General features: G+C 38.5%; 1 protein-coding gene across 1 annotated transcript; it reads left to right on the top strand.

Annotated features, from left to right (window-relative positions):
- The first annotated feature begins 1,521 nt into the window (after positions 1 to 1,521).
- On the top strand, positions 1,522 to 13,217 carry LOC132116457 (tripartite motif-containing protein 16-like). The gene is made up of 7 exons (XM_059525285.1): positions 1,522 to 1,657; positions 3,504 to 4,080; positions 4,285 to 4,380; positions 4,460 to 4,705; positions 7,243 to 7,402; positions 7,520 to 7,555; positions 12,683 to 13,217. The coding sequence occupies exons 1-7, from the start codon at positions 1,647 to 1,649 to the stop codon at positions 13,207 to 13,209; spliced, it is 1,653 nt and encodes a 550-aa protein (XP_059381268.1). The 5' UTR covers positions 1,522 to 1,646; the 3' UTR covers positions 13,210 to 13,217.
- Positions 13,218 to 18,891: the final 5,674 nt, after the last annotated feature.

Below are 18,891 nucleotides of genomic sequence, written 5' to 3'. Positions count from 1 at the left end.
AAGGAGTTATAGGAGGAACGCAAAAAAGAGAGGGAAGAGAGAGAGAGAAAACGGATTACCTGAGACAACCGCCTAGTTGGTGAGACTGAACGCATCGCTGCTGTTTGAGCCAGTCTGGGTTGCTGAAGCGTACGTGAGTTTCCGTGGTGAGTTTCTTTAGTGCGGCATGCACTTTCGGCTGCTGGTTGCAGGGCGACGTAGTCTTTGAGGGTGACGAGCGTGAGTGAGCTGCTCAGGTGAACGAACTCCTGTTTAAACTTTCTTAGTGTGAAAGACTCCAACCGACAAAAAAAAACAGTTTTCTCCCTGCCATTACCGGTCCGAGCTCAGTGCTCCTCACAAACACACACAAACACACACACACTACACTAACACGCAAACATACCTGAACATTCAAGCACGCCCATTCATCACATCGCACAAAGGCACAGACTTTTTCCATTTCCTGGTGTTTGGTTCGAAGTTTTTTTCGTGATTGTAAGAACGGAGTGGTTGAATGCTTTTCTTTATATGTTATTTCATTTGCTTGCGTTGAGCAACGAACCTGTTGAAGGTGTTGAATCTGCTGGCAGTGCCCAAAGAGATACTTGCATCAACTTGTATTGTTTTCTTATTTAGCTATTTATTTATTTTTTGTTTTCATTGTAATTATTGTTTTTTTTTTATGTGTTAAAGGACTTATGTTTTTTGTTTATTTTTAATTGAAACCAAGGTGATCTCTTTATACTCTTTATATACTTTTTCATCCTTTCTGTTTCCAGTACCTCCTGTTGAGGAAATAATGTGTGAAACTAAGGGTGCTTAATTAATTTTTTCTATTATTTATTTATTTACTTTTATCTCATTTGTTGGTGTTTTGTGTGATTTTCTTACATTCATTGTTTCTGAAAATATACCTAAATAACCATGACAATGAACTTGTGAATTATTTTAGTTTTTTGTTTCCTTGTTAGTTTGGTGAAAATATATAACCGCACTGCCGGAGTCAAGAAGGGCGAGGAATGGGCGGCCATTTACTTTCACTTCCGCCCACGGTGCGTTCTCCATGTGCATGGCACAGCCTGCCAGCCACGGTCGTCCCAGAGAGCGGGGTGCTTCGGCTGGACGTAAAAACATCTGAAAAATCTTCAAACAACTGTTTGCTCCAGCCCCCTGTATTAGCTTCCCAGACTTTTCTCAACCTTTTTTACTGCATACAGATGCGTCAGCTCAAGGCTTACGTGCAGTAATATGTAATTATTTTGGTATTATTTGCTTATTACTATTATTATTATTAGAAACTTTGTGTGATTGCTTATGAGTAGTTGTTGTCAGATGTAATAAGTGCAATCATTCTGGCAACAGAAACTCAAGAAGGACCCAGCATCCCATGGTCAGCTTCAACCAACTGTTCATCTATTGAGATATGTCAAGCATAACTCCATTGTCTGTAAATGTAATCAAAGGGGCTCAAATGAATGACCATGTATATGAATGCAAACTGTCTGGTACAAAACCAAAAGTGAAACTGCTCAAAACAAAATGCCTGTTTCACGAAGGGGGGAAACTCGCCATCAAGGAGGGTATCCTTTGCCTAGCCACTTACACCTGCACCCAGTTGGTCCTGCCGGAGATGGAATGATCTTGTGAGAGCTTCACAATCAAATATGCCATCAAGGTACATATCGCACACTCTCACTCATCTGTGAACATTTCTTTTGGCAGTATATGCAGGCAGACATTGAGAACTATGCTTGTTCTCTATTAAAATGCTGAAAAGTTACAAAAACTGTGGCACTACAAAATTTGTGTGAAACACATAAGGGACGGATAAAATTGTTTGTTTAAATTATGCAAATGAAAATTTTGTTTTCGTGGTTTCTTGTGGATCAGGGATCTATTAGTTAAACTAAGGTATGTTAGTGATTGATTAGTTTTGCCTGATGATACACTAGGGGGAACTTTAGCGGGTTTTTCTCAGTCTGCATGAAGTTTCAGTAGAGAGAACACCGCTGGAGTTTTGTGTCATTAATATTTTCCCCCTTTTCAGGTAACAGGAATAATGCTTGGTAAAAAGTGTAAAATAGGTTAATGCATAATATTTTACTTTTTATAGTGGCTATTTTAAATGCTTTATATGTGTTTGAATAAGTCAAAACTGATGCACAGTAAAGAGCATTGGTAAGAGGGAGTGTAGCGACTCCATTTTGTGCACGGAAAGCACCAGATGCACGTGGAAATTAGTCTTACAAAATTAGACTTTGATGTTTTATGTGTAAATGAGTGTTTATTCTAAAATTAATTGTTTAGTTGTGCCAGAAATGTGTTTATAATGGGAGAATAATGGAAATGGTATAGATGTGAGACTGAGAATATATATATATATATATTTATATATATACTGAGAAATGTTTGAGCATGTATATATAAGGAAATACGTATTTTAAGAAAGAACAATAGTTTAAAAAGTAAATTTTTATGTATAAGAGAGTATTTTGATTATTTCAAGTGTATCAGTTGTAGTTAACAATTTTTTACAATTAGTCTTGGTACAGTATTAAATTATAATAATTCTGGACCCTCAAAGAACACAAGCAATGTTGTGAAAATGTGCTTAATTGCAATTTGTCTTAACATGCAAAACGTTTCAGTAGAGTAAATTCCACAGATGAAATTTTATTCAATATTAAATCCCCTTTTGCAGAGTATAATATAGTAATTCTGTAGTAATTAGGATGCAGTATTACTCTACTTTTTAAGGGTGTTATCTTTCTTCCACCCTCTATGCTCACCTTGGCAGTATAATCGCCATTGGCTAGTATATTTTTTAGTTTACTAGAACTAAAACTTGGTAACCAGTACAAATACATATTTGTAATTTTAACTGAATTTAGGATTGGTGCTTAAGATATTGTTGGTCATATATAATAGTAATTATTATTAAAAGATAATACTACTAATACTACTACTACTATTACTTGCTCGAAATGATTTGCTGAAATCAAAACAGGGACGGTAATAGATAAGCGCCAGCCAATGAGATCGACGTTTGCGCATGTTAGTGAGCGCATTAGTACTGGAGAAACCGGCAGTATCTTAAATAATTCTAAATTAACTCTTTTTCTTTGACAGGATGCTGCGCATTCATTGAGATGAATTAAAAAATAGCACAGATAGCTTGAGGTAGAGTAAACTCTGAAGCACTGAGTCAGAGTTTTCGGTGAGTGAAAATATATCAGTGCTAAATTTGCAATTAGCCTTCAACTCACGCACTGGCAAGTAAAATCTAAGAATTTATTAGCCAATGGCTAACGATAGAAATTATTTTAGTCACCCAGAGTAAGATTTAGTGGCATATGCAAGTGATTTAAAGAGTGTTTGCCTGAGACTGACATCTAGTAGACATTCATGCTTTACAGACTCACAGACACGCCTGTTTTACACGTGACACAAACACAGAACTTTTTCTTTTTGACTCAAGTGTGATTGAGGTGTCGTGTGTTTGTCTCTCTGTATTCATGCAGTAAAATGGCAGAAGCCAGATTTCCTCAGGATGAGTTCATGTGTCCAGTGTGTCTGGATCTCCTGAAGGATCCCGTGGCCATTCCCTGTGGACACAGTTACTGTAAGAGCTGTATTACAGGCTGCTGGGATCAGGAGGATCAGAAGAGAGTCTACAGCTGTCCTCAGTGCAGACAGACCTTCAGTCCAAGACCTGCTTTAGCTAGAAACACCATGCTGTCTGAACTGGTGGAGAAACTGAAGAAGACCAGACTCTCGTCTGACTGTTACGCTGGAGATGGAGATGTGCAGTGTGACGTCTGTACTGGAAGAAAATACAAAGCCGTCAAGTCCTGTCTGATGTGCCTGGAATCTTACTGTCAAACTCATTTTGAGCGTCATGAGGAGTTTCATTCACGTAAGCCACACAAAGTGACTGATGCCACTGGACGACTGCAGGAGATGATCTGCCAGAAACATGAGAAACATCTGGAGATGTACTGTATTACTGACCAACAATGCATTTGTGAGCTATGTACAAAATATGAACATAAAGACCATGCCACTGTATCAGCTGCAGCACAGAGGACAGAGAATCAGGTATTTAAAATTAGTTCTTAAACTTGTAGTGTAAGTCAAGCTTTAATCTTCATGTTAATTAATGTACAATAGTTGTAAACAATCATCCTATCTGGAGTTTACAGCCTTTTGTGATCAGTTCCACTATTACTGGATTCACCTGTTCACATAATGATTAAGTGCCAGTTTTTTTTAAATACTCACTGTCATCTGTTTGTCCTGCAGAAGCAGCTGAAGGAGACACAGAAGACGTTCCAGCAGAGAATCCAGCAGGAAGAGAAAGATCTCCAGCAGCTGAGAGAGACTGTGGAGTCTCATAAGGTGAGTCTGGAGAAGAAGAGAAGTTTGTCTCGGTCTCAGTTCAGACTCACTGAAGCTGAATCACTGTGTGTCCTAACAGCGCTCTGCACAGACAGCAGTGGAGGACAGTGAGAGGTTCTTTACTGAGCTCATCCGCTCCATTGAGAGACGCTGCTCTGAGCTGATACAGCTTCTGATTCCTGATATCAAAGATCAGGAAAAGACTGCAGTGAGTCGAGCTGAAGAACGACTGGAGCGACTGGAGCAGGAGATCAATGATCTGAGGAGGAGAGACACTGAGCTGGAGAAGCTTTCACACACACAGGATCCCATCCAGTTCCTGCAGGTAACACAGATCTAAAAGAACAGGATCATAGTGGACTTGAGCAGATCCTGCTGTGACAGAGACTCACAGAGAAACATTTCATGAGTGTCTTATTTTATAATCATCAGAGTCTCATCAGATCATCTTCTTTTGACAGAGACACCACTTACAAATGGCTTTCAGCTCTGGAAATGTCTTAGGAATCATTTCTCTGAGCTCTTTCTTCTGTAAGATATATTTAGCTGGCAAACACCACTAGCACTACCAACAATTCAAAACCACACAAAACTTTTTTTTACTTACTCAAAATCCGATCAGGTGATCTTCAAAGCAGATAAAATGTATTTTTATTTGCCTGCATGATAAATATTGACCATGAAGACCCCAAACATGAAGTGATGCTGCATATAAGCAATCAGTCCCACAAGGATTTTGAGTTTTTGGCTGAAAACGTGTTCCTTAGTGATATTGTTATGGGTGGCAGGACAACAGAATAGTGGATCCAAGTGCAAGCTTTATTAAAGAGTGTAATCAAAACAGGCAGGGTCAACAGATCCAAATAACAGGTGTTGGTCAGGGTAGGCAGTAAATGATTACAAACCAGGGAACAATTCAAAGACAAAAACACAAAAGCAAGAAAACAAGGAAATGCTTAAAAATGTCCACTAATAGCCAAACAAAGCTTAGCAACAATGTGTGAGTGACTTAAATAGTCCTCCTAATGGGAAATAGATGTGTAAATAATAAGTTTCTAGGCTGGGGTTTCTGGGAAATGGGGTCCAAGGTGAGAAGGTAAAGGTAAGGGATGGAGATTCCTCTAGAGGAGCTCATGGGCACTCCAGCTGGAGATCATGACAAGGTCCTCCCCAAGAATCAGCTTCCAGACTCCCCCAAAGAGTCACAGAATTCCAGGATGGAGGTGGCATAGAGGCGGAACAGGGGGAGGGATGGAGGGCAAGGTCCCTTTTGAGGTGGAGGACCTGGAGACTGAGTCAGAGTGGAATGAGCAGGTGGAGCCGAAGACCACTAGAGCGGAGACAAGGACCAAAAGGTTGGACCTAGTGGAGCGGAAGTGCACCAAGAAAGAGCTGAGGATCAGGACAGGCAAAGAGATCAGTGATGGCCTCCTTGTCTGAGACAGGACTGACCGAGAGTTCCGAAGTGGGCACCACCGACCAGAGAGGAGCTGAAGTAGACTCCTTCGACACAGGAGGAACTGGAGCACACTCATGGACTGCAGCAGGCATCAGACCAGACACATAGACCGGAGCAGGTTCTGAAGCAGATTCAGCAGATTCAATGCAGTGTTTAGCCCAAACAGACAGGGTGGCCATTAAAGGGAGCACAGAGAATAGGGGAACAGCCTCTATGATAGTCAATACTGAGGATTACTGAGGACCCTTGGAATAGCAACTGCTCTGGCAGAAACCAGTAGTGGGTCCACCAAACTGAAAATGGGCTCCAAATGTCTTTGGCCATGAGGGCTGAAGACTGTGGCGGGACATCCATGACAGCTGGAAGAGGCTCTTGATTGGTGGCCATGTTGTGAACTGGGACCACAAGAGGGGAAGGTGCATAAAAACTGGACATGGTGGTGGTCTTGATGAGCCAGGTGCCGAGGCCAGCGGAGCTTGGTGTGTCCTGCCCCCAAACCCCCCAAAAAAGTGTTTAGGGGGAGAATACTCCTTGAAAGCACAGACAGTGGGGGATCCAGAAACTGACAAAGCAACCCTCGAGAGGACATCTCGAATGAATATTGACTTCAATGGTTTATTAAGTCCATTTACAGAAAAAGTAAATGAGTGCAAAATCTGGGAGATAAGATATACATGCAATGTCCTGAAAGTCTTGACTGTGGTCCTTAAGGGAATGCATTTCCTGCTGGAGGCAATCTAACCAGATTGCTGAGTCAATGATTGGCCTGGAAAGAATCAAATAGCTGCTGAGTCTTCTGACTCCTGACAATATATTAAGGACAAACAACTGAAACATTTTTACAACATTATCACTGGTAATACAGACCCACAGGCAATGTAGAAATCCAGTTCTTTCAGACAGTTGTTTTGAGTAAACGGGTTCAATTCACTATTTTGTCCTTTTTGAATAAACATTGAGAAACCATAAAAACATTACTTCCCTTCATTCACGTGTTTGGTTCACACATACGCATATAAGTGGCTCATCTGTATTTGTTCTAATCAAGTCAAACTATTTCCCCAGTTCAGTGACTGTTGGAGGAACTGGAGGTATTCATTTAATGTTCCTTGATATACATTTTTTATTCTCAAAGACAGAAAGCTACTGACTTACATTTTATGAATCACCAAGGACCATGGTTTCAGCCTAAAATCTTCTTTAATGTACTACTGAAAAAAGCCTTTAAGATACAGTCAGGTTCTGTTTGCTTTCAAGGTGCTGAAGCATTGTTAAGTCACACCAGGATTTCATGATTCTGCGATTGCAAAATTTAATGCAAAATCAAACACCACATTATGATGTTCCTGCAGGTTATTGGGTTAAGCGTGGAGCTGATGTATGTTTATTTCTGTTTTCTGTAGAGTTTCCAGTCTCTCTCAAAACCTCCTGAATCTACAGATGTAAATGATGATTTCTTCAGTTCTCTCTTCTCTTTGGATGACCTGAGAGAATCTGTCCATCAGCTGAGAGACAAACTGGAGAATTCCTGCAAAGAGGATCTCAAGAAAATCTCAGACAGAGGTAAAGTCCTAGAGTCCATCATCATGTCATATCACGAAGCACTTCATATTAGAAATGTCTAAGGAGTGGATGCATGATCATGAGAATCACACTGTTCATATCTCTTGATTTCCACAGTCACATCCACTAGGATCAAGAACAAAATCCTACAATGTAAGTCAGTAAGAAAACAAGCAGAAAATTATTTGAGTGTGTTCATGTTCTTCCTTTTATTATTGATTAAATAAATGATGATTTGCACAGAATATCTGGTCAACTGTACTGAGACACTGATGCAGGGCTCCAGACAAAAAATCAACCAAGGAGACATTGGCTCCTATAAGAAACAGAATTAGGCGCCAAATTATTATTTTTAGGTGACACAGAATAAACATGTTTTTTTTTTTAACACTTTAACATTTAAGTCATACTGTCATGTGTTTATTTCTTATCTTTTATTGTCTTTATCCACGTGTTAATCCATCTTTTAAATGTCCTGGGCAGTAATATACACTTAAAGTGGGAACTAAATGTATTTTTCAACATGAAAAATATACAGTCACAAATAATTGTTTATTTCACAGAATCTGTGCCAATATCATGGATAATAACTACTGTATGTCAGGATCTCTTGGCCACTGAGTGTAGTTTGGAATTCTTCATCACATGTCCTCTCCACAAATCTAGTTGTTTTCTTAATTAAGTTGGCTTGAGAAAGCTACATACTCCAAACTTGGGTCAGACCTTCATACTGTTCTGACTTGGTGTGCTATATCGTTTCAGACTGGTTTGAGTTACGGTTTTCTTAAAAATTTATATTAAAAATCATAAAAATGCCCATAGACTTTCATTGACAGGATGTTCAGATGACCCAAGCTCCAAATCCCATTAGACTCAATCAAGCTTTGATGCTGATCAATTTAAACTCATTCAAACTCATCTAATCTATCTATCTATCTATCTATCTATCTTCAAACCTTTTCTATCTATTTATCTATCAATCAATCTATCTATCTATCTATCTATCTATCTATCTATCTATCTATCTATCTATCTATCTATCTATCTATGCTACAATCAGTAAATCATACTTGAACATGGTAAATCATGGTAAACTATGGTAAATCGTGGTAAATCATGGTAAACTATGATAAATCATGCTAGAATCAGTAAATCATACTTGAACATGGTAAATCATGGTATACTATAGTAAATTATGGTAAATCATGGTAAACTATGGCAAATCGTGGTATACTATAGTAAATCATGGTAAACTATAGTAAATCGTGGTAAATCATGGTAAATCATGGTAAACTATGGTAAATCATGCTAGAATCATAGTAAATCATACTTGAACATTGTAAATCATGGTATACTATAGTAAATTATGGTAAATCATGGTAAACTATGGCAAATCGTGGTATACTATAGTAAATCATGGTAAACTATAGTAAATCGTGGTAAATCATGGTAAATCATGGTAAACTATGGTAAATCATGCTAGAATCATAGTAAATCATACTTGAACATTGTAAATCATGGTATACTATAGTAAATTATGGTAAATCATGGTAAACTATGGTAAATCATGCTACAACCCGAATTCCGGAAAAGTTGGGACGTTTTTTTAATTTTAATAAAATGAAAACTAAAGGAATTTCAAATCACATGAGCCAATATTTTATTCACAATAGAACATAGATAACGTAGCAAATGTTTAAACTGAGAAATTGTACACTTTTATCCACTTAATTAGCTCATTTAAAATTTAATGCCTGCTACAGGTCTCAAAAAAGTTGGCACGGGGGCAACAAATGGCTAAAAAAGCAAGCAGTTTTGAAAAGATTCAGCTGGGAGAACATCTAGTGATTAATTAAGTTAATTGATATCAGGTCTGTAACATGATTAGCTATAAAAGCTTTGTCTTAGAGAAGCAGAGTCTCTCAGAAGTAAAGATGGGCAGAGGCTCTCCAATCTGTGAAAGACTGCGTAAAAAAATTGTGGAAAACTTTAAAAACAATGTTCCTCAATGTCAAATTGCAAAGGCTTTGCAAATCTCATCATCTACAATGCATAACATCATCAAAATATTCAGAGAAACTGGAGAAATCTCTGTGCATAAGGAACAAGGCCGGAGACCTTTATTGGATGCCCGTGGTCTTCGGGCTCTCAGACGACACTGCATCACTCATCGGCATGATTGTGTCAATGACATTACTAAATGGGCCCAGGAATACTTTCAGAAACCACTGTCGGTAAACACAATCCGCCGTGCCATCAGCAGATGCCAACTAAAGCTCTATCATGCAAAAAGGAAGCCATATGTGAACATGGTCCAGAAGCGCCGTCGTGTCCTGTGGGCCAAGGCTCATTTAAAATGGACTATTTCAAAGTGGAATAGTGTTTTATGGTCAGACGAGTCCAAATTTGACATTCTTGTTGGAAATCACGGATGCCGTGTCCTCCGGGCTAAAGAGGAGGGAGACCTTCCAGCATGTTATCAGCGTTCAGTTCAAAAGCCAGCATCTCTGATGGTATGGGGGTGCATAAGTGCATACGGTATGGGCAGCTTGCATGTTTTGGAAGGCTCTGTGAATGCTGAAAGGTATATAAAGGTTTTAGAGCAACATATGCTTCCCTCCAAACAACGTCTATTTCAGGGAAGGCCTTGTTTATTTCAGCAGGACAATGCAAAACCACATACTGCAGCTATAACAACAGCATGGCTTCGTCGTAGAAGAGTCCGGGTGCTAACCTGGCCTGCCTGCAGTCCAGATCTTTCACCTATAGAGAACATTTGGCGCATCATTAAACGAAAAATACGTCAAAGACGACCAAGAACTCTTCAGCAGCTGGAAATCTATATAAGGCAAGAATGGGACCAGATTCCAACAGCAAAACTCCAGCAACTCATAGCCTCAATGCCCAGACGTCTGCCCAATGCTTCAAACTGTTTTGAAAAGAAAAGGAGATGCTACACCATGGTAAACATGCCCCGTCCCAACTATTTTGAGACCTGTAGCAGAAATGAAAATTGAAATGAGCTCATTTTGTGCATAAAATTGTAAACTTTCTCAGTTTAAACATTTGCTATGTTATCAATGTTCTATTGTGAATAAAATATTGGCTCATGTGATTTGAAAGTCTTTTAGTTTTCATTTTATTAAAATTTAAAAAACGTCCCAACTTTTCCGGAATTCGGGTTGTAGAATCAATAAATCATACTTGAACATGGTGAATCATGGTATACTATAGTAAATCATGGTAAACTTTGGTAAATCATGGTAAACCATGCTAGCAACATGGTAAAAAAAATTCTAGCATCATGCTAGCAACATGCTAATCATGCTAGCAACTTGGTAGTCGCATGCTAATCATGCTAGAAACAAGCTAGCAACATGCTAATCATGCTAAAATCATGCTAGCAACATGCTAGTCGCATGCTAGTCATGCTAGAAACATGCTAATCATGCTAGCAACATGCTAGTCGCATGCTAATCATGCTAGAAACATGCTAACAACATGCTAGTCGCATGCTAAAACATGCTAGTCGCATGCTAATCAGGATAGAAACATGCTAGCAACATGCTAATCATGCTTCAATCATGTTAGCAACATGTTAGTCGCATGCTAATCATGCTAGAAACATGCTAGCGACATGCTAGCAACATGCTAATCATGCTAGAGACATGCTAGTGACATGCTAGTGACATGCTAGCAACATGTTAATCATGCTAAAATCATGCTAGCAACATGCTAGTCGCATGCTAGTCATGCTAGAAACATGCTAACAACATGTTAATCATGCTAAAATCATGTTAGTAACATGCTAATCAAAATAGCAATTTGCTAGTTGATGCTAGTCATGCTAGAAACAAGCTAGCAACATGCTAATCATGGTAGAATCATGCTAACAACATGCTAGTCGCATGCTAGTCATGATAGAAACATGCTACCAACATGCTAGTCGAATGCTAATCATGCTATAAACATGCTAACAACATGCTAGTCGCATGCTAGTCATGCTAGAAACATGCTAGCAAAATGTTAATCATGCTAGAAAAATGCTAGTCGCATGCTAATCATGCTAGAAACATGCTAGCAACATGCTAATCATGCTAAAATCATGCTAGCAACATGTTAGCTGAATGCTAATCATGCTAGAAACATGCTAGCGACATGCTAACAACACGCTAATCATGCTAGAGACATGCTAGCGACATGCTAGCAACATGCTAATCATGCTAAAATCATGTTATCAACATGCTAGTCGCATGCTAGTCATGTTAGAAAAATGCTAACAACATGCTAGTCGCATGCTAGTCATGCTTGAAACATGCTAACAACATGCTAATCATGTTACCAACATGCTAGTCGAATGCTAATCATGCTATAAAAATGATAACAACACGCAAGCATGCATTCTTTCTGTCAAACTAATCTATCTATCATTCTTTCTTTTGAACTAATCTATATCATTCTTTCTAACTAATCTATCTGTGATTCTTTCTAACTAATATATCTTTCTTTCTTTCAACTAATCTATCAATCTAACTTTAAACTATAAACTTCTTCAAACTTTCTGGTCAGGCTTTCTCAAGCCATCTTAAAGTTTGTCTCAACAAACTTTTTTTCTAGTTAGTAACATGCAATTTTATGAGAGATGTTAAACTTTATCTTTAGCTCCTTGCATTCTTTCTTATCATCAAATAAATAGATTAAGTAAAACCATGAATATGCAATAGCGCATTACATTTAGGAAAATGCTCCTCTTTATTGTTATTTTTCTAGCTGCAAATGAGCTTACAGACACTGAATGGTTATACTGAGTTAAATGTATTGGTACGTGGCATTGTGTATAAGCTTTACATGTTTTCCGCATTTTAAAAGACAGAATGAGTGATTACATGAGACATTTCTGTAAGTATTGTCTTAAAAAAAATCTTATAAATTAGACTACCTTTTTATGTTCATTCATGTTCATTTCCTACTACAGTAGTAAATATAAATAAATGATAGGCTCACTTTCTGCTTGAACTGAGGAACTAGATCATGCTGTATTGAAGAGTTTCATAACCATATTTATTGTTTGTATTTCAATATAAATTTGCAGGAGCTGCGTTTTGCAGGTGTGCCATCAGATTTTAAGTCATAACATGTAATGTGGTTAATATTTTTGTTCACTGTTTTAGTCACAGTCTGGAGCCCTGTTGAGATACACTGACCATGAAGAGTTCAGCTACATCAAAAAGATCAAACAGATTCATAATTCCTGATTCTGATGTGTTTTATCTCCATCAGATTCCCATCAGCTCACTCTGGATCTGAACACAGTGAATAAACGCCTCCGTCTGTCTGAGAACAACAGAGTGATTACTGGCACTAAAATAGATCAGTCGTATCCTGATCATCCAGACAGATTTGATTTCACATTCCAGGGGTTGTGTAGAGAGAGTGTGTGTGGACGCTGTTACTGGGAGCTGGAGTGGAGAGGAGGTGAAAATGGTGTGCGTATATCAGTGTCATATAAGAGCATCAGCAGGAAGGGACAGAATAAGGCATGTTTGTTTGGAAACAATGATCAGTCCTGGAGTTTGCACTGCAATCCCCCCAGATACTTATTCAGACACAATAACTTGGTGACTGTTCTCCCTGTAGAGTCCGTCAGCAGTAGAATAGGAGTGTTTGTGGATTACAGTGCAGGAACTCTGTCCTTCTACAGCGTCTCTGACACAATGAACCTCATCCACACAGTCCAGACCACATTCACTCAGACGCTCTATCCTGGGTTTTATGTTTCTAGGGGATCAAGAGTGGAACTGTGTTAATGAATCAGAATAGAACTGATTATGGATTCAACCCATAATGCTTTGAGCTGCATGATAAATCAGTAACAGAGATGTTATAGAGTCTCTTCTTTTCTCTTCTTTACTTCAGCTGAACTTCTGTCATTGAAATAGCATGTCAGAATAAATGTTATAAATACTCATAGACAGTGAGATCAGATGTGTTTCTGTACTTTTTATATGTATCAGTGAAATTTCAATTCAAATGTTCACAGTCAATAAATAATTGATACTATTCACATTATATAGCTCTGGCCTTCTTCAGCATTTTGTGTTCTTCTGTCAGTGTTTTTGTCCCACGTCCGGATTTTGCTGAGTAAGATGTGTTTCTAGTTCCCGGAACAACATTTTAATTAAAAAATAAAGTCTTTACCATATCCAGTGGTGTATAAAGTACCTGAAAATCATACACAAGTAAAAGTACAGATATCTTACCAGAAAATTCACCGTTTAGAATATTACTTGAGTAAAAGTCTTAAAGGATATGATATTTATTGTACTTAAGTACGAAAAGTATTTTTTAAATCTTAAACGTACTTAAGTATTAAAAGTAAATGTAAAAGAAGCAAATATATATATAAATGTTCATATACAGCTTGAGTAGCAAGGTTGTGTTCAGTTTTAACTATTTCTTCCATTTTGTATTTTTGGGTAAGAATAAGCAGCACTTCAACTGATACTTAGTGTCTTTTACTCCGACAAAAGGAAACATTTCTGGAATCTGCATTTGAAATAGCATTTAGATATATTTACACAGTTTATGTATCTCAGAGGGGACACTGATGCATTTACAATGCACCTACAGATGCATAAATAGGCCTAATATTTTGTTTTTAACATAAAACGTTAAAGATTGATATTTAAAATTTAAAACATGAAATAAATAGACAAAATGTGACATTAAAACAGCCAGGATGTGACGGCTAGTGATGGTTAATGAGTGAGTCACTGAGATTCAACCGATTCATTCAAACATTCAGAAACAAAGCATTTGACTGTGTTAATGACATAGACTGTATAAAACCCTTAATTATGCAGAACTTTAAGGATTAATATAATTTAAAAAGATGAGTAGTAAAAATATTAACCCCCCTCACAGTTGTCATGAGGGTAAAATTAGCTATATAGACCAAAATAATTTTTTGCACCAGGCTGTAAACATGTTTTTTTTTCTGCTGTAAAGTTGGGCATTTTATCATGGGGAGTCTATGGGATTGACTCCTTTTTGCAGCCAGCCTCTAGCTGCCAGTTGATAAATTGCTGTTTAAGTCACTTCCTTGTTGGCCTCCCGAGTTATTCGATTACTCCTGATTTTTTCTTTGCACCAGGCTGTAAACATGTTTTTTCTGCTGTAAAGTCGATTACTCCTAACTTTTTCTTTGGACAGTTACAAGCTCTTGGTGCATAAAGAAGATCTGTAAAGTTGCAAAGACTAAAGTCTTAAATCCAAAGAGATATTCTTTATCAAAGAGTCAATCACACCCCCTAAAATGGCTCATTCTAACACACTTCCACATGTCTATGTCATGATATGGGAAGATTTGCATAACGCCACTCAAATGTTCGGGCAAAGAAAGAAGGTGTAACTTTAATTCTCTTAGAGCTCTGTCGTGGAGACGCTGTGTGTTTCCTTGTGAAAGTGAAACTACTTTTTTGGCCTCATAAAAGAGAACACAACTAGAAATCTGTGCAAATCAGTGAATGTTCCGAAGTGTAATAAACTTCAACAGATTTCCCCTGCTCAGGGAGTAGGGAGCAATGAACACTGTCTTGGGACCATGTCAATTGGAACACGGTTCATGCACAGAGCTCACCTCTAACGAGCTGATTATCTGAATTAGGTGTGTTAACAAAGAAAGACATGCAAAATGGTGGGTCTCCGACGTGGTGACTCACGTCGCAGTAGCAGTGCTTCATGATGTTGTGATGGTTCACATTCATGTTGATTAAGCATTCACAATTATTGTCTGATGTCATGACCTCTGTCCGTCAAATCTTTGATCGTCTGCCCTCTACTCAAGCTACAGCCTCAACTGCAGATTCTGTTCCACTTCCAGGTCCTCAAACGTCAGCTCCCCTTGTAGAACCCCACCTACCTCCACCACAACAGTTCTCTGGAGACCCCAGTGCTTGCTGTGGATTCCTCAGAGATGTTTAAAGTACTAGAGATCCAGACTTGAGTAAAAGTACAAGTGCTCTATCAAAAAAATGACTTGAGTAGAAGTTGAAGTGCTCTTTAAGCACCACACTTAAGTAGAAGTACTAAAGTATTCAACATTTTTTTGTACTTAAGTATTGCAAGTAGTCTATTTGAAAATTTACTACTCAAGTACTGAAAGTAAAAGTACAAGTATTACAGGGTTTCCCATACATTCATTAATTTGTGGCGGCCCGCCACAATATCAACGCTGACCGCCACGGATTGATTCAGATTTTGAAACTATTTAATATGGGTACAATTGTATTTTATTGTAGAGCTGCACCCTGCTTGCTCCCTCCCTCTCAAAAACTGACAACGGAGGCACACACGACTAGCCCCTCCTCTTCGAACACGATCTGAATCAAAACATGAACATGTGTTAGTTAGAGGACGGATTGTTGCCGGTGCTTAATGCTTATTCCCCCAGCGAAGATTCCAGAATCAATCCGGAGTTGAATGGTTAGTAATGAACACTGTTGCTCAACATAACTCTGAGAAGTTAGTATATGTTAAGCGCTGTCGCGTTTCCATTACAGATTCGCGCAAAACTTTTGTGTTTTTTTTTCTAAATATCGATAAACAACTATTGCGAAATGACGGCGTTTCCATTAACCGATGTTATGCGACTAAAACATAATTTCTTTCCTCTCGCGATCAGTCATTCCAAAAATCATGGCAACGGACGTTGGTAGGTAGATTTATATATATCACAGCCACCAGACTAGACATTATATTATTACTATCTCCAGGTTCAGGTTGGTGTGTGTTGGTTTTTGTCCACCTCAATCTCCAGGTTTGTGTGTGTGTGTGTCAGAGTCTGTGTGTGTCCACCTCCAGGTCCAGTTTGGCGTGTGTGTGAGCCTGTGTGTGTCTGAGTGTGTGTGTGAGTCTTTTTGAATGTTTGAGTGTGTGATCCTGTGTTTGAGTGTGTCAGTAAGTTTGTGAGTTTGAGTGTGTGTGTGTGTGTGTGTGTGTGTGTGTGTGCATCTCCAGGTCCAGGTTTGTGTGTGTGTGTGTGTGTGTGAGAGCAAAATTTGCAACAAGAAGTCTGTGGAGCAGTCATAGCATAGACAGTGTAGCAATGGCATAGCAATGTAGCAATAGCAATGTCTTAAAAGGGATAGTTCACCCAAAAATGAAAATTCTATCATCGTTTATTCACCCTAAAGTTGTTACAAACCTGTATGAGTTTCAAAAGGAAGATATTTGGAAGAATGTTTGTAACCAAACAGATGTCGGTCTCTATTGACTACCATAGTATATATTTTTTCCTACTATGGAAGTCAATGGGGACCGAGATCTGTTTGATTCTTTCATTCTTCCAAATATCTTCCTTTGTGTTCAACAGAACAAAGAAACTCTGGAACATCTTTGGAACAACTTGAGGGTGAGTAAACGATGATAGAATTTTCATTTTTGGGTGAACTATCCCTTTAAGGTATCTGACACTAAGTGTTGGCAATGGAAATGTGTACTTGTCACTAAAAATATATGATATATATATATATATATATATATATATATATATATATATATATATATATATATATGATATATTAAACTTAACCCCCCCCCCTTCCCCGGTCCCCAAACACCACACCACCGCAAATAGAATCTAATTCTGTGGGAAACACTGTATTGTGTTATGTAGTTATTAAAGAAAGTACTCAAAAGTTTGAGCATATTGTTTTTACTATTTCAAATGATTAACCTAAAGGACAATCCAAATTCCTTTGACTGTAACTTTTTGTAAACAAAAAAACAGATTAAAGGGTTAGTTCGCCCAATTTGCAAAATTATGTCATTAATAACTTACCCTCATGTTGTTTCAAACCCGTAAGACCTCCGTTTATTTTTGGAACACAGTTTAAGATATTTTAGATTTAGTCCGAGAGCTCTCAGTCCCTCCATTGAAGCTGTGTGTAAGGTATACTGTCCATGTCCAGAAAGGTAAGAAAAACATTATCAAAGTAGTCCATGTGACATCAGAGGGTCAGTTAGAATTTTTTGAAGCATCGAAAATACATTTTGGTCCAAAAACGAATCATTCGATGTAACCGGATCTTTTTGAAACAGTTAACCAAATCGAACTGAAGCGTTTTAAAAGGTTCGCGTCTCCAATACGCATTAATCCACAAATGAATTAAGCCGTTAACTTTTTTATTGTGGCTGACACTTCCTCTGAGTTAAAACAAACCAATATCCCGGAGTAATTCATTTACTCAAACAGTACACTGACTGAACTGCTGTGAAGAGAGAACTGAAGATGAACACCGAGCCGAGCCAGATAACGAACAACAGACTGACTCGTTCACGAGTCAAGAACACTGATCTATATATATAACTTATATTATAGATCAGTGGTCAAGAACCGTTTCTGTCAGACGTGTCCGATTCGAGAACCGAGGAGCTGATGATACTGCGCATGTGTGATTCAGCGTGAAAGGAAACCGACACACAGAGTGTCTGAACCGAATGATTCTTTTGGTGATTGATTCTGAACGGATTCTGTGCTAATGTTATGAGCCCAGGTAAACCGAAGGCTTGCAGTCAACGCCAATGACGCCACTACGTCGAGCGCAAAAGAACCGGTGAACTGTTTTCTTCAACTGGTTTATTGAATCGAACTGTCAGAAAGAACTACTGGTGATTCGAAAACCGATGCAACCGGTTCTTGACTCATGAACGAGTCATTATCTGGCTCGGCTCGGTGTTCATCTCTCTCTTCACAGCAGTTCAGTCAGCACGCGCAGTCTTCTCAATCGCTTGATTCGCTCAATGATGTGCCAACAAACCTGCCATCTACAGTTCTGGCAGTGGTAATGTGGGTTTGTAATGGAATGATTCGTAACATTTTTATAATTGTAACGAGTAACAATGCAGCACATAAAAAAATATCGGAGTAAAAGTATTAAACTCGTCGAAAATATGTACTGAAGTAAAAGTGGAAGTAGGAGAAAAAAATAATACTGTAATAAAGTACAGATACCGCCTTTTAGTACTTAAGTACAGTAGTGAAGTAGTTCTACTTTGTTACTATACATCTCTGGGATTCCTCACTCGGTGTTCCCTCACATTTGAGCTACAGCCCTCATCCTTCCTTTCAGATAGGGCCAAGTTTGCATATGTCATCACACTCCTTTCTGTCAAGGCCCTCTCCTGGGCAACAGCTGTTTGGAATGCCCAAAGCCCCTTTCTGTTCAAGTTATTCTAAATTTGTAGAAGAATTCAAAAACCTTGGTCACCCCTGGCTTCTTCACCATAACCCTCATCTTGACTGGTCCACTGGTACTCTCCTCAGTTGGGGTCCCACTTGTCATGTTACCTGTTTAGTACAGAGCACCCCTGACCCTATTCTCGAGTCTCAAGATCCCCTAGACCTTTCTCAAGTCCCCTCTCAGTACCATGATCTCAAGGCAGTCTTCAATAAAAAGAAAGCCAACCTTTTTACCACCACACCATCC

This window comes from Carassius carassius, chromosome 35, assembly GCF_963082965.1.
Source record: "Carassius carassius chromosome 35, fCarCar2.1, whole genome shotgun sequence".
In the NCBI taxonomy this organism is placed as follows: Eukaryota; Metazoa; Chordata; class Actinopteri; order Cypriniformes; family Cyprinidae; genus Carassius; species Carassius carassius.
The sequence above is the reverse complement of the archived record's forward strand: the minus strand, read 5'-3'. Positions and strand labels throughout refer to the sequence as shown.

What these genes read in the sequence shown, in the direction of transcription:
- LOC132116457 (XM_059525285.1), top strand. An exon ending in CACAGAGGACAGAGAATCAG is followed by an intron (nt 4,081 to 4,284) that starts GTATTTAAAATT and finishes TTTGTCCTGCAG; the next exon opens with AAGCAGCTGAAGGAGACACA. An exon ending in CAAGAACAAAATCCTACAAT is followed by an intron (nt 7,556 to 12,682) that starts GTAAGTCAGTAA and finishes TATCTCCATCAG; the next exon opens with ATTCCCATCAGCTCACTCTG.